The following is a 15586-nucleotide window of genomic DNA, read 5'->3' as shown; positions in this document are numbered from 1 at the left end:
CATTTTAAACCTAGGGGCTATTAAACCTGAAGATAGTTTTGATTTTATTTGCTGTGATTTTGAAAGAATTTGCTTGCTTGAAAAATGTCTTTACCCCCAGTACAGTGTATAGAGTAGAAAATGGTTTTCAGTCACAATTGTTGACAGTGAGGTCTGTGGGTTATTGAGAGTAACCAAAAGATTATGGAAGGACATGTTGCTGAGTTTCATTTGTTTAACTACATTATATAAAATCTGCACATTTTCAAACCTCTATTGGCCTGCTGTTGGAAGTGAATGGCAACTGTCCCCCTGTAGAAGATAACACCTACCTGTTTTTTGGTTGTGGAGGGGGTCATCTGTCCTTAATCAAGCTGTAAAGTGGAAACCATAAAATTTGACATGTGGGTCAAAGAATGGACATTTTCTATCCCTTTTATTTTGTATCTGTCACTGAAGGATGATGTCCCCTTTCCTAACCCCACCCACAAAGCTCTGATTGGTAGATTTTCACTTATCATGTTTCAGTGCTTTCAGCAGCACTGGTGATCCAGTTCCCCTCTCTGACCTGAGATGGAGGCAGAAATCTCAGCAGTGTGCTCGTGTTGTACACTTGCAAATGTGTGAAATCACAGATTTTCTCCAGTAGCAGAGTCGATGGCCTGACTAGACTTTGATTTGTTCTACTTTTTTAAGTACACACACAGCTCACACTCTGCACTATCATTGTTCCTCCTCCTCCCGCTCCTCCTCCTCCTCGTCCTCGTTCTCCTCGGCCCTGACCTCCCTCTGTTCCCTCTCAGGTTGGGGTCAGCTGTAATAGCATCGCAGCCAGCAGAACAGTTATCCAACCCACATAAGCATACCTTAACCTTGTCCTCTTCCTCTTTTCCTTGCTCCTTTCCATTTTCTCCTTGCCCCCCCCCCCTTTCCCCCTTTTTTCTGCGTGTGTTCTCCTCTGCTTCGCCATCCTCTGCTCTCCTCTGCTCCTCAGGACAGCGAAGGCGGCTGTAACGGCGTCTCCTCCACCATGCTGGTCACTCAGGACTACTCAGCGCTTAAAGAGAACGAGATCTGCGTCAGTCACGGGGAGATCGTCCAAATCCTGGCCACCAATCAGCAGAACATGTACCTTGTTTACCGGTCAGCCAACAGCCAATCGCCCGCCGCTGAAGGCTGGGTACCGGGACACATCCTGGGCCCGCTCATAAAGTCCATAAAAGACTCTTCTTCTACTTCCTCCTTCCCAACAGCGGTGGTGGCCGATGCCAACAACATCAAGTAAGTCCCCCCCCCACCCCACCCACCCATCCATCCACCCACCCAGCACTTCTTTACCCGCAGTCAGGCTCCAAACCAAGCACTCGGATTGGATGAGAGACACTGAGGTGACAAAGCTCTGTCAGCCCATTTTTGTTTGTTTCTTTTTTGTTTCGTTTTTTTACAGCTCCCATCCCTAATCTCCCAATGCCTTGCCCCCTCACGTCCTTTCCCTCCTCCTCCCACTCCTTAAAAACAAACTGTTGGACCTCACATGAGACTGTTTTGTTTGTGGTATTTAAACTCCTGACTTTCCCGTGTCACTCCTTGGAGGTAAAAAGGTACAGAACTGGTCTCTTACTGTCCATCAAGCTGCTGCAGTGACTTTCTCTGAGCCATTGTCACTTGACGGCTGGCTCTGTGGCAACTACATGAAAATGGATTTCAGGCTTGCAACCGAACTAAAACACACACACACGCACACGCACACGCACACATACACATACACACATTCACACTCACACTCACACTCACACACACACACACACTCAGATATTTTCCATGTAAATGAGTACTGAGGAGTTATCCTTCAGAGGTAGACTGGATATAAAATCTCGTAAGTTGTAGCTGAGAGAGAACCGTTCACGTGGAGCTAAATCCGGACTCTTATTTCAGTTCCTAACACCCTGCTTTTTCTTTCTTTCTTTTTTTTTCTTTACTCTTTTTTCTTTTTCTTTTTTTTTAACTGTTTTTGGAAAGGAAAAAAAAACTCAACTGGGGCATTCAGGTGGACTCAGCCCCATTCTCCGCAGTGGAGAAGATTTATTTTGTTGTCTGTGGCAATCTATACAGATTTGTGTTTATCCCTCTTGTTGTTGTTGTTGTTGTTGTTTTTCTGCCTTGTTAATTATTATTTTATTTTATGGACAAAGTTGGATTTTTTTTCCTCCTCCATGTTGATTTTGTTTATTATGTCGGCAGTTCACTGTACAAAGTTAATTTTGGTTTTTCAACTGAGACTCAAGCACATTCCTGTTTAAAAAAAAAAATCCCTTTTGCACTATTTAAGATGAGAAAAAATATGAATGAAGTCAGGCTGTGCAATATGTTTCATTTAATGGCAACGGTCATCATTGTACTGTTGGTAGTCTAATAATAATGATTTTAAATGTATTTTAAATATGTAAAATAAACCTTTTTTGGACTTGAGCATGAGTTAGCAAAGCGACGTAAAGGTGAAGTTGTTTTGTTCTGCGTTAGGATGAAGGTGATTGACAGTTTGTAGTTTTTAATATTTGTAAATAAACTACAACAGCAAAAGTAAAACTGAGCAGTCTGCCTACTTCTGTGTGCACTGTCATACCATCAGAGTGACTCTGTTTGAGAAGATGAGAGGTAGATTTAGAGTGAAAGGTGACTTAGAATGGAGAAGATGACACAAACATGAAATATATAATAAGTTTATATTTATAAGGTTATATCATATCTAAGGATTAGTCGCCTTTAAAAAGTAATGGCAGCAGTGTTTTATTACATAAGAGTTTAAGTGTAGAAAACATCTCACAGTACTTGAGGATCTCTGTCAAACACAAAAGCAACAGGTATTAAACAGTTTTCTGCACCTTTTCCCTGTATGATTCATTTCAGCTTTTTCTACCTGTTGTTTTATTGTAGTGACATTTCTGTTGCCCTTTTATTTTAAGTTTTACTAACCTCAACGGTCTGGGACTCCACAGATGTCAGAATTATGAAGTATAATTGAATGAATTAAAGTGGTTTGATTAAAGTGGAAATATTTTTTTTGGTTTAAAGTTTTGCAAAAGGAAGGAGATAAAAAATAAACATCCTCGAAAGTGTTCCAGGCATATCTGCTGACCTTACAGAAGTATTGATGGTAAAGAAAATAGTAATAAGAGTAATTTATCATTTTGTAACATTCATTAGTAGTAAATACTTGACATAAAAGTGTTATTAGTCTACAGGAAACACAAGTGTGTAGAACTGCTGGTGTGATTCTTTGAAAATGTAAGATTAACGGTGTTTGTGGTTGTGTTAGAGGAAGGTACAGTATATTACTGTTTGTCTCTTGTTTCTTTTTGTCTCTCTCTCTCTCCTCCAGTCAACCTAACTTTATTTCTATCTCAATAAAGTCAGACCAGTGTCGATCTGTCACTCTGTCCTTCCTCTGCTGTATTTTAATGGACCAGATGAGTCTGGCTGCAGCTTCAGGCAACAATGTCAGGACCCACCTCTACAACATGAGATGAGAAGCATTTAGATCATACTGACAAATGTCATAGAAACGACAGAGAGAACTATGAAGGCTGTGCAGTGAAATCTATATACAATTCAGTCTTAATTGTATGGAAGTCCACATCTGTCCCTTTTAAAGAAAAGAAGAAAAAAAATCCACCTCCATGATTTTGTGTTTCATTACTAACTATTACCTGTTAATTATGAGACACATTAACTTATAAGGTAATTATTTTTCTAATGATTAATGTGCATATCTTTATGTACAACACAATAAAAACAAAGTGGGCTTCCATGCAAAAAAAAAGAATGATACATTATATAACATGCAAGAAAGAATGTTGAAGAATATCAGATGAAAGCACATGATTAATAACCCCATATTTCTGTAATATGGCTCACAATAATTGGCTATCGCCAGTTAATTAGCAGAGCTTAGGGAGGTTGTTTGCGTTGCTTGATTAACTGATCCTGAACGGTACTCTACTGTGCATCCCTTGATAGCATGCTATATGCTACTATTTACCTGAGATAATATGATAATATATACTTTGACCAGTCAAACACAAGAGTGAGTAATAACAATTTTATTTAGATAAAGTTAGTTAAATGGAACAAAGTCATCAAGTTATCAAGAACTGCTGTATTCTTACAGAGAATACATACCTAGTGTATTCTCTGTGTGTAAAGATACAATAATAATGCATCAAGACTGAGAGAGTAGAACTGTGACAGAATAGAAATCATAGAAAGTATTGAGCTCCAATGTCTGAGCATTGGACAATAAGTCTTGTATCCAGACAGAAATCATCTTCTAGAACTTGAGTTCAGTTTAATTGGATGTTGAGCTGCATAGCAGGTTACTACTTTCCAACCACTAGATGGCGTATGGATGTTAATAACAGGTTCTGGGAAAGTTGTACCCTGATGACCATGTTGCCTCTGCAGCCAGAACAAGCTGGACACCTCTGAGCTTCTCTCTGATTGGATGGTTGATGTTTCTCGTTCCTGTACCGTACAGGAAGTCTTTGTCGTGGAACACACTGCGTGCCAGGAAGCGCGCTGAAGCCAAGGAGGTCTCCGTGGTGGGGGTCAGAGGTCAAGAGAATGGCCTCCTCCGTAAGCCAAAAGAAAGCACGCCCGCTCCCCCGCTCACCTCCCCCGCCCCCGGGGCGAAGGGCAAAGTGAGTAAAGCAGGCCGATGGCGTACGCTGGTGATGTGTGTGCCGAAACCCCTCACCTGCCCTCCCTCGCCCCACGTAGTGTTTTTATTTTTTCCTAACCCGTGTGTGCGCGCATGTGTGTGTGCATACCCACAAATACACACTGTAGTTTCTGTGTGCCAGCAGTGGTTCTCAACCTGCATCAGGCAGGAAGCTACACATACAAACAGTGCTAGGGTTAGCGCGGCAAGTTAGTGAGCTAACTGGTAACATGCTAGCACTAGCTAGCCATAATAGCCTGCCGAGCTAGCTGTGTAGTTAATTTGCAAGTTAACACCATTTTCTCACTAGATGTATATTATATATGACGTCTGTATCAAGGCTGTCTGCAGGCCATGCTTCTATCGTGGGGAAGTTCTCTGGTAGATTAAGGTAATACATGACTGCTTGGTGCAGCTTACATTGGAGACTTCTGTCAATCACCTCAGCTCTATCATCTGATGGTTTTCTGTTGGTTTGACAGCACAAATTTCATATTAATGTTGAACTCAACACAAAAATATAGCTCAAATTTACCTCCACCCTAAAAAAAAAACTATTATAAAAAATTAAATGACATATAAAGATCTTAGTTGGTTGAGAACCACTGAAGTGTTTTAAATTTTGATTTATTTTTTACCCCAAACCCTTGAATGCACTGAAAAATAAACTTTGATTTTTTTTTTGTCTTGTTTGATTTATTTCTCTGTCCCTGTGCATGGATAGAGGTAGAAGTTAGTGACTTGGCTGATTTTTGGATTTTGTTTTATTTTGACGTGGCTCAGCCTGTGTTAACTGGTGTTAACTGTAGTGGACTAACACAGAAACCAGCACTGAAGTGTTTTGTGTGTAAAATGTCATCCAATATGTGAATCTTAAAAATAATGAAGTATGTCACTCTGCTAAAGACAATGTCTCTGTTACCTTTGCAACTAAGGTCATTTAGGTTACAGGTAATTTGGACATGTTTCAACCCCTATACACCTTTGTCAAGTAAGATATGTTGACATGCAACAGTAGGAAAAGTGTAAATAATTAGATTTATCAGATACAAAAAGTCTACATGCCTGCTGTGAAGGGGCCTGACAGTCACTTTTTGAAAGTCAACATGATCTCAAGAACTGAAACAACTTGATCTTCATCTGCAGACTTGAAGGATCTCTGCTACAGACAGGGGTTTTATTTCTAAGCTCAACATGTCAAGAAGAATGGATTAACCACTTTGGACTTCCCACCATAATCAAATACAGGATACACTGCATCTAAATGCAACTTTTGAATGGGTTGCATTTAGTTAAACAAACATCAATTACCTCTGAATAGAAACTATTCTGTCTCAAAGGGTTTGTCTGCACTTTCCCTATAATCAAAAGTCTGCTGACTGTACTCATGACAGGAAAAATATGCTTCTTTTTGTTCATCCTAATACATTCTCACTCATAATGAGTCTGTGCCTTTCTGCTTTTTCACAAATATTTTTTGATGTTTAAAGCACAAGAGCAGGTAGAAGAGGCAGAGATTATGTAGGTTTCTGAAGGGATTTTTAGAAAGACTGAAATAAGTAGCCATTCCACAAGGATGGCAGCTGACTGCGATAGGCTGAAACACCTGTCAGTCAAGGAAATGCAAAAAAACACACACACAAAGCCAAAACACCTTTGCTATTGAACATTAAATAGTTTTTTTTCTTTTTTTTTAACCCAATTGTCGGAAAAGTGGAAAAGCTCAAAATGTTCTTGCAGCCAAGCTTTTAGTATCCAAGACAGGAACTGCATCTGAAAGCACCTCTGCATTGACTTCACTATCAGGAGGTTTGGCTGCTACTTAATAGTGAAATTAGTCATTTTTCTTACAGTTAGGCAACTGGAGAGGACAAGAACGCAGCAATATACTGTAAAGCTCAATAGTAAAAAAACAAAAACAAGTTTTAATTATGTTTTTTTCATACTGTCTATCGTACTGTCTATTTTTATGAAAAACCAAAACTCTAAGGTGAGTATCAGTCCCACTGTGGAACAGACAAGTTCAGTGCTGTTCCACATTAAAATCTAAAGGTTCTTCCAGACACCTGCTGTTAATAAACATATACATCTCTAATATTCTCCTCATCCCCCTCACCTCTTCTTCATTTATCACTCAACTCCACGTCTCCTGTTTCCTATGCTGTATCACCTCTATACTGCCCTTTTTGGCATCCACCAACCACTCCTGCCTCCATCATTCGTTTCTTTTTTTTGTTCTTTGATAATCCCTCCTCCCACTCTTCCACTAACTTCCCTATCCCTATGGTTTATCTTTTCCTCCACCTGAACCCTACCTCCCCTTTTCCACATCACTCCTACTCTCACATCACTCCTACTCCTTGTCTTCCTCTTCCGTTCCCCGCCAGGACGTTCACACTTCAGATGAGTCAGATTGTGACGATGACCTCGACCCAAAGACAGGCATGGAGGTATAAATGCACATACACACATGCACAAGTTTTTAATTTAGAAGACTTGTGACTAGACTGGAAACATGTTGGGAGTTGTGTGTGTGTGTGTGTGTGAACAGTTCAGTGGTAAATGGCAGAGAATAAAGATACTGAGAACAGAAAAGAAAAGAAAATGCTGAACAGTACTGAATGAATATTTGAATGTAGTAGTGTTTATTCCAATGACATTTATCTACTATTATGAACTGAAACGTTAACTTTTGACCTGATCTGTGTTCTAGCTTCTCAACCCAAACTTCATCCAGGAAGGTAAGATACACATGCAGAACTGTTACAACTCTCTAAACTATGGTTGAGGTCAACTTTATTAATTCCCTTAAAGGATTAATAAAGTCTTATATGAAAACACTGTTTTGAACAATCTTTCGTGTCTGACAAATAGAAATCACTGAGAAATCCAGAATCTATGAATATTCAAATGTAAAAAATGTAAGGTGTTATTGCTAGATATAATATGTCTCTTTCACTTGAGGTGTGAAGATGTAGGTTTTCAATACTGAGTTATTACTGGCTCCAAACTGGCTGGGATGTCACAAATCCCACTGGAAGGCACACATCTTCAACTCAGATTTAAGGACAAAATGAATGTGAAAACAAACTGCACACACATCATTCTCTGCACAGTGACGCTTAAACATCACAGTGAAATAACAATAACCAGAACACATTACTGAGTGGAGGCGGGCTTTAGTAAAGGGATGTACAGTAGATTTTTTAAATAATAAGTTTAAATTGGAATAAGAGCTTAAATTACAGTAATTTATGATGCATTTCCTGTTTGCAGTGGCTCCAGAGTTCCTCGTCCCTCTGTCAGACGTGGTGTGTGCATTCGGGGAGACGGTGGTTCTCTGCTGTAAAGTCTGTGGACGACCTAAACCCTCTGTCACTCTGAAGGGTCCCGACCAGAATCCAGTGACCAGCAACAGCCGCTTCACCATAGACATCAGGTTAGACCAGAGTACTATTCTGTAGTCCAGTGTTTCATAAACATACACCGGATTAGATTTTGATTTCTTTTCTTCTTCTGCACCTCCTACTTTCTGTCCCTTTGTGCTCTTCCTCCTCCTCCCCGTCTCCAGGGATACAGGCGACATCTTGCTGAAGATCTGTAATCTGATGCCCCAGGATACTGGTATCTATACCTGTGTTGCCGTTAACGACCATGGCTCTGCCTCTTCCTCCGCCTCCATTAAAGTGCAAGGTAAACACTAAACTATTGAGGTTAAATGATGCATTGGGATTTTTGTTTGTAAAATTAGTAATTATGAAAAAGGGTTTCAATATTTGCCGTGATGCTCTTTCTGTAACAGTTGCTTTGGTCCTGCTTCAGTTTACTTAAATGGAGTCGTTTTCGGCCTACGTTCATGTTTTTGTGACCATCGCAGGCATCCCAGCAGCCCCTGGGAGACCGGTGGCCCAAGAAGTGAGCAGCACAGCGGTGATGATCCACTGGCCACCTCCAGCTTCTTCTGCTCACTGTGCTGTCAGCAGCTACACTGTGGAATACAGGCAGGAAGGTGTGTGGTGGTGGTGGTGGGCACCAATTGGATTAATTTAATAAACAATTTGCTGATGCTGCAGATGCTCGGACTCAGATTAAACCTTTTCTCTTTTTTAAAATCTCCCTCTACATCTCATCTGTAGACTCGTTGCTATGGCAGCAGGTGGCCAGCAGCAGGGAGGAGTGTGTTCAGATTGACACTCTGATTCCCGGTGGTCACTATCAGTTCAGAGTGCGAGCCTCCAACCGCTGGGGGGTCGGCCCGCCATCCGAACCCTCCAATATGGTTACACTGCCCAGCAGCAGTAAGCCCGCACACACACACACAACTGTCCTCTTTCTTATAATAACAATGTATCAGTTGACAATGAGTTATGTGAAAGGTGTCACACAACTCTGCCTCAACTGTATTAAAGCCTGTCGCAAGTTTAAACTCGTTGTTATCCATCTGCAACTTTACTGTTCTGGTCTTCAATTTCCTCTTCTTTCTCTGTCCAGACTCTGGATATGATGGAACGGGAATCCAGTGGAAAGAAAACTTTGAATCAACCTTCTCAGAGATCTGTGAGATTGGAAGGTAAAACGTCGCCTCCCACATCACTGACTTTTCACAACCCAAACTCCATTTTTAGCACATATTTTGAGAGGTGTGTTTCTGATTTTTAATTTAGCCTCTCTGTTGCTCCCTCTTCTCACCAGGGGACGATTTTCAGTGGTTAGAAAATGTCTCAACAAGTCCACAAAGAAAGAGGTAAGATGTTACTGACTACTACTATAGTAGATTGCAGTTAATATTTTAAGTTATGATTAAAAGTGTTGTTTGTTTTTTTTATTTGACTTTTTAAAAAAACAACAAAATGTTTTAAGTGTTTTATGTTAAGGTTTTTATATTCTGTATGTTGACTTGCTGTTAATTTTAGTTTTTATCTAATAAGTTTACAGTTAAGGTTACAGTTAAGTTAATTAAAGTTAATATATCTTTGCTGAAATATGGGGTGTACCCATGTAACATTTGCAACTTGGAATTGGCATTATGGCGTTATGGTAGCATATGTTTATTTTTAGTTTTGAAGTTAATTTTGCATTTCATTAGACACTGGATGTACAGCCCCATCTTTAATTGTGATTTTAACGTGACTTTTTTCTGTTCAGTTTGCAGTGAAGTTTGTGAGTAAGAAGATGCAGAAGAAGGAACAGGTGGCTCATGAGGCAGATATTCTCCAACATGTGCAGAATCACCAGCTGGTGGCGCTGTTGGACACTTATGAATCTCCCACGTCTCTGATGCTGATCCTGGAGCTGTAAGTCTGACTCAGTTAAAGGAATTTACCTTACTTTAAAAATGACATGAAGTCACTGCTCTTGCCTGTCAAGATTCGCCAGCATTGGCAACGCTATTTTCTGGCATTTGGCAGTTTGCATGCCAAAATATTATTTTCACCCTGGTGTTTTAATATGTGAGTGTAACTTTCATCCCAGCAGATTCATAACTGATAATAAGCCAGACAGAAGGCTAAATGACAACGATTCACAGACAGCTGAGGAGAAATTATAGCGTAGATGGCTGGCTAGGAAGGTGACTGTATATATAATTTTCATTTTCATTTGTCAGCCTGGAGGACGGTCGTCTGCTCGACTACTTGGTCGCCCACGATGAGCTGATGGAGGAGAAAGTTGCGTTCTTCATTAGAGAAACATTAGAGGCTCTGCAGCACCTGCATACCTGCAGAGTGGCACATCTGGACCTAAAGGTGAGAACAGATATCATTTATTGCTCATATGAGTTTGTCCTTTGAAATTTTATTCTCATTATCTTACATTAGTAACAGAGAATTATTGGGCCACATGGTGGCTCGGTGGTTAGCACTGTTGCTTGGGTTTGATACCCGACTGGGGTAGGGCCTTTCTGTGTGGAGATTGCATGTTCTACCTGTGCTTGCATGGGATTCTTCCAGGTGCTCCGGTTTCCTCCCATCATCAAAAAAACATGCATGATAGGTTAATTTTTCCTGTCAGTGCCCATGACAAAGACAAGGACATAGATCTGGAGTTGGTCCCTGGGTGCTGTACAATGGCTACCCACAGCTCCTAGTACTTAGGATGGGTTAAAGGCAGAGACTGAATTTCACTGTACTACTGTATGTGTAACAAATAACCTTTATTATTGGCCCCTGAATGTCTCTCACTCTCTCTCTCTCTTCCAGCCTGAGAACATCATGGTCGACCTCCACTCTCCAACCCCATGCATTAAACTCATTGACTTTGGTGATGCCGTTCAGCTGTCTGCACACCGCCGCTACGTCCACCTGTTGCTCGGAAACCCAGAGTTTGCTGCTCCCGAGCTTATCCGTGGTACACCGGTTTCTGTCGCAACAGACATGTGGAGTGTCGGTGTGCTGGCTTACGTCATGCTAAGTGGCGTTTCCCCGTTCCTGGATGAATCACCGGAAGAAACCTGCGTCAACATCTGCCGTCTGGACTTCTGCTTCCCGGATGAATATTTCAGCGATGTGAGCCAGGCAGCGAGGGATTTCGTGTCTTCGGTTCTCCAGCAGGATCCCAGGAAGAGGCCAAGCGCTACTTCCTGTCTGCAGCACCCGTGGGTGGGTCGCGGGGGCGCTCATGGCGGGGAGTACTCCAAGACGCCTCTGGACACAACTCGGTTGGCCACATTCATCGACAGAAGAAGACAGCTGCATGACGTTCGGCCTATCACTAATATCAAAGGGCTGGTGAGCAGCAGTATGGGTAATACACTGTGACGGACACAAACACTGAGTCTTTGAGCTCTCAACAACAATCCAACTGTGACCACACGGGCACCCACTATAACACTGTATATTTTAAGCTTTTCATTATCTTATTTATTAATGTGTGAGTGGGACAAAGGATTCAGCGCCTGAATCCTGGCTGTGGTGCGAGATTGACCCACTTGGCCTTTTTGTCACCTGTAGACCAAACCCATAAGCAGAAATATCAGAAATTCACAGCTGTACAATATTTAATTGTTGACTAACATTTCATCTGGTCCGTGTTCCCAGAAACTGCCTAATGGAGAACCCAAAGAAATGAGCTCCTAGTAAAAAAAAAAACGACCATGTAGAAAACACACTGTGAGCAGGCCTGATTGCATCACATCTGTGTATATTTGTAACGTTTATTTTTACAGTGACAGATGATATATTGGAGGTGACTGCCTTTTAAGTTTATCCCAGAGTTGATTTAATCTTAGCTAGCCCCTTATGCTGAAGGCTGTTTCATGTTCACGTGAGGACACTCAAGCAGTTCTTGGATTGGCCTGTAGGTGGCATCAGTAGCCAACTGGCCAGCAGAATAAGTCCTCCGACAGATTTCTGCCTATGCTCAGCCAGTGAGTTTGGCTAACATAACTCATTATACTAAAACAGTATGTGAGTTAGTGAGAAAGTCAGTCATCCACAAACAGGGACATTTTGCCTGACCAGTGAGTGACATCACTCACAAAAATGATAATACACTGTAAAAAAAGAAGAAAAAAAGAAAAAAAGTGCTAATAATGTGATTAGTCATCTGATTTTGTGTAAGGAGCTCAAGTGGACTATGATCAGAGGTATATCTAGTTAGAGAATGTAGACCTTTTTAAGGTTAGTTTAGTTCATGTTCTCCTCCTGGGGTACTTAATGAGCTCTGTCTTAAACCCTGGGACTGTCACTGTGTGCTACTAGACTGCCTGCCACTCATTGTACTGTAGCTTCAGTGACACAGAAGGCCTTTAAGTAGGAATAGTAATGTAGGGGAACAGTGTGATGGTCCATTTAAAAAGAGATATCAATAATGTTCTATTAAACTATGGTGTGAAAAATTGGCATTTCACTTGATAACGAGGATATTTGACTTATTATGATGTTAGTCATACAGTAATTTGTTGAGGAGTGGAAGTAAGTCCAAACTGAAATACCATAATTTCTCCTAAAAAATATCTTTTATGGCGTGTAACAGACCACTTATATCACCACAGAGGGTAAATGGGTTATTACAGATAATGTCAATAAGTCGAACACCACCTCCACCAACATGGAACGTTTCCAAATCTAATTTTAACCCATTGATGAAGAACACATGGAGTGATGGAGTGGACCAGATGCAGCAGCACTGAAACATGTTTTTAATTTATTGAATGTTAATTTATTTTAGGACTTAGCTTGAGAATGAATGACGAGCCAGACTGAGCTACATGGTGTTGACATCAAATGGCCTAAAATGACCTAAATTGAACTGCTAGCTGATGAAGATGGACAGAAGTGAGCAACACAGAGTTTACTCTCTGGACTGATCTGGACTGAACTGTGTTGGAACGAACTGTCACGAACACTCAGCTGGACAGTCATAGCCATTGACATCACTACTTGGATAATGAAAAAGACACATAGTAACCTTCTGGAGCAAACAAATGACTGCTGGACTAACACAAGAAGCACCATGGAGACTGAAATCCTTTCCGAAGGACACAACTTATCGTTTGTTCGTATCAATGTTTACAACTACTTTGTCCAAAAAAAAAAATTGCTTAGCTAGTTTACAAAAAGAAGTAGAATAATCAGGGAAAACCTGCATGTAAAATCACCAGGGACGGTTTAGAAATCAGGTTAGAAATCTGTCTGTTTCTAGAACAAAAACCTGTGACATTCGGTGTTAAGGTGAGAAATGAACTCCACGCTGAAACGTTTCCATTAGTGCATTTGTCTACCAGCCTCTGTGGCGAGTAACCAGCCGTGGTGTTTGGCTTGCATTCATTTGGCGTGTAAAATAGCTCATGTGGCTGTTTGGTTGGTCTCTAGGGTTTAGAGGCCGCAATGGATGGCAGACAGAGGAGTCAGTTTCCTGTCCGGCTTAGTGTTTCTACTGATGAATGTAATTTCTTGTCGAATGTGTTCTGCCGTCACAAGTGCTGTCCTCTGCTTTCACCAAATGCTTTCGCTTTCACAACGCTTCCTTCTGGCCATTTTGCATCCCTTTTATTCTCCCCAGTAAGCATTTAGTGTTTATGGTAAGCATTTACAACCTGGGATGCAGAATGGAGCAAATGAAGTCACCCCTGCTGTTCTGTCAACATGACATCATGTCAAGTCAATTTTATTTGTAGAGCCCAGTTTCACAAATAACAAATTTGCCTCAGGTGGCTTTACAGTCTGTACAGCAATACAACATCCCCTGTGCTCAAACCCTTGATTTAAATAAACGCTAACCGTTGCTGGTAAGTACAATATCCACACAAAACTATAAGTGTAATAGATTTATTGGTGCAATTGAAATGACATCAGGTACCTCTGGGTGCTATTTTCCTCTTCTCATCAGGGACTCTGGATCAGTGCTAACCACAGAGAAATTTGGTCAAGACATATCGTTGTAGGTTTGGTAAAGAAACTTCCTAAATACAGTTCTTTAATGAAGAGAGCAGCCTACTATGTAATTACATTGTGCAGCTTTGCTTTTAACATGGTTTTAATCCCGATCATACAAAGAACAGCTTTGTGCTTAAACTGTTCAAATAAATATGAATAGCACTTACACCTACTGATATTATGTTTCATCATATGAGCTGCTGATGCTAAAAGTTGTTAGCAAGATTGGTGATGAAACAATCAGACTATTACCGTAGTTAAAATATGATCTAGAAATGATTCAATGATGTAAATGAGTATTTATTGCAGCATAATATATTGTCAGTAGTTGTTTCTTCTTAGTCCAAAGTGTTCAATATTAGAGGAGACATAACATGCACATTTCCAGTTCCATATTTTTAGGCTCTACTAGAATATTTGCATGATTTACAGAAGTCTTTATTTGTCTTGTACTGGCAGTTCATGCAGCCCCTCAGTTGAGCCTCTGTCTGAAACAGGCCGTATTATCTCCTGTCTCGTTAAGGCTCCCGCCTGATCAGCCCAATCTCTTCTGATTGGTCAGCTCTTGGAGTTGCTCCACAGTAGACTTCTGACTTTCACATTTTAATGGTTATATTACATATTTTATCTGTACTTCTACATATGATTAATTATTAGATCATGCTTAATTAATGTATTTAATATATTATTTATTTTTATATTTCATCCCCCCTAATATTGAACACTTCCATATTTGGCACTGAAATGCATTTATCAGCTGGAAAATTCCAAGCTGCATCTTTTGAACGAGCAGCCTAATGATATAAAATCAGCCAGTTACTATGGCAACCATGATTTTGCAGAACTGTGGAGCCTACATGGCTGCCACAGAAAACCACAACCACCAAACTAAAAATAAACGCTTGCAACATGTTTTTTTTTTTTTAGTGATTATGATGATACAACAATCAAGAGGAATGTAGGTACATCAACTGTCACTAACAGTTCAAGTAAGATTTCACAGCTTTGGTCCCCACATAGCATGAATACTTTATCTCCTCAGGAGCCTGAGTCCTTTATTTAATCTTACTTTCCAATTTAACTGAAAAAGTCAAGTCTGTGCTGTTCATTATAGTACATCAGCCGAGCACTCAGGGTCTTCATGAGGTGTAAGGTATAACCCAGCCTTAAAAACACAATCTTCTGCAATTCACTAGAATATTTCATGTGTTCATTGAGGTCTGTCTTTCTGTGTCATTAAAACTGTTAATAGTTTCCTGTTACACTAGAATTCAACTTCTGGATTGAGATTTGTTTTTTTTAAATATGCTTCTCTTATTTGATGATTGTTGCCTAGATGTTTCCCTCTGTGTCCTTCACAACCCGTAAACTGACAATGGAAACATTAAATGTTGATAATGCCGTAACAGTGTACCTAAAGTACCAGTTCTGTCTGAAGTCAGTACAGCTTCACCTGCTGCTTTGCTCCAGTTGTTCCTCAACCTGGTGTGACCTACACTGAAACAGATGCTTGGTT

General features: G+C 40.5%; 1 protein-coding gene across 1 annotated transcript in view; it reads left to right on the top strand.

The window, feature by feature from the left end:
• The window catches only part of kalrna (kalirin RhoGEF kinase a), a 136272-nt gene extending 121677 nt beyond the window's left edge, over positions 1-14595 (top strand). The window contains exons 56-68 of the mRNA XM_053328288.1: positions 984-1260; positions 4514-4676; positions 7084-7146; positions 7410-7437; positions 7973-8135; positions 8268-8389; positions 8574-8705; positions 8833-8994; positions 9188-9266; positions 9389-9440; positions 9842-9990; positions 10302-10440; positions 10894-14595. Of these exons, the coding sequence (XP_053184263.1) occupies positions 984-1260; positions 4514-4676; positions 7084-7146; positions 7410-7437; positions 7973-8135; positions 8268-8389; positions 8574-8705; positions 8833-8994; positions 9188-9266; positions 9389-9440; positions 9842-9990; positions 10302-10440; positions 10894-11451 (2087 nt within the window). The 3' untranslated portion in view covers positions 11452-14595. The remainder of the gene's footprint in view (positions 1-983; positions 1261-4513; positions 4677-7083; positions 7147-7409; positions 7438-7972; positions 8136-8267; positions 8390-8573; positions 8706-8832; positions 8995-9187; positions 9267-9388; positions 9441-9841; positions 9991-10301; positions 10441-10893) is intronic.
• The last annotated feature ends 991 nt before the right edge of the window (positions 14596-15586 follow it).

This window comes from Scomber japonicus, chromosome 11 (genome assembly GCF_027409825.1).
Source record: "Scomber japonicus isolate fScoJap1 chromosome 11, fScoJap1.pri, whole genome shotgun sequence".
Lineage (NCBI taxonomy): Eukaryota > Metazoa > Chordata > Actinopteri > Scombriformes > Scombridae > Scomber > Scomber japonicus.
Note: the sequence above shows the minus strand (reverse complement) of the source record. Positions and strands in the feature narration are given on the sequence as shown.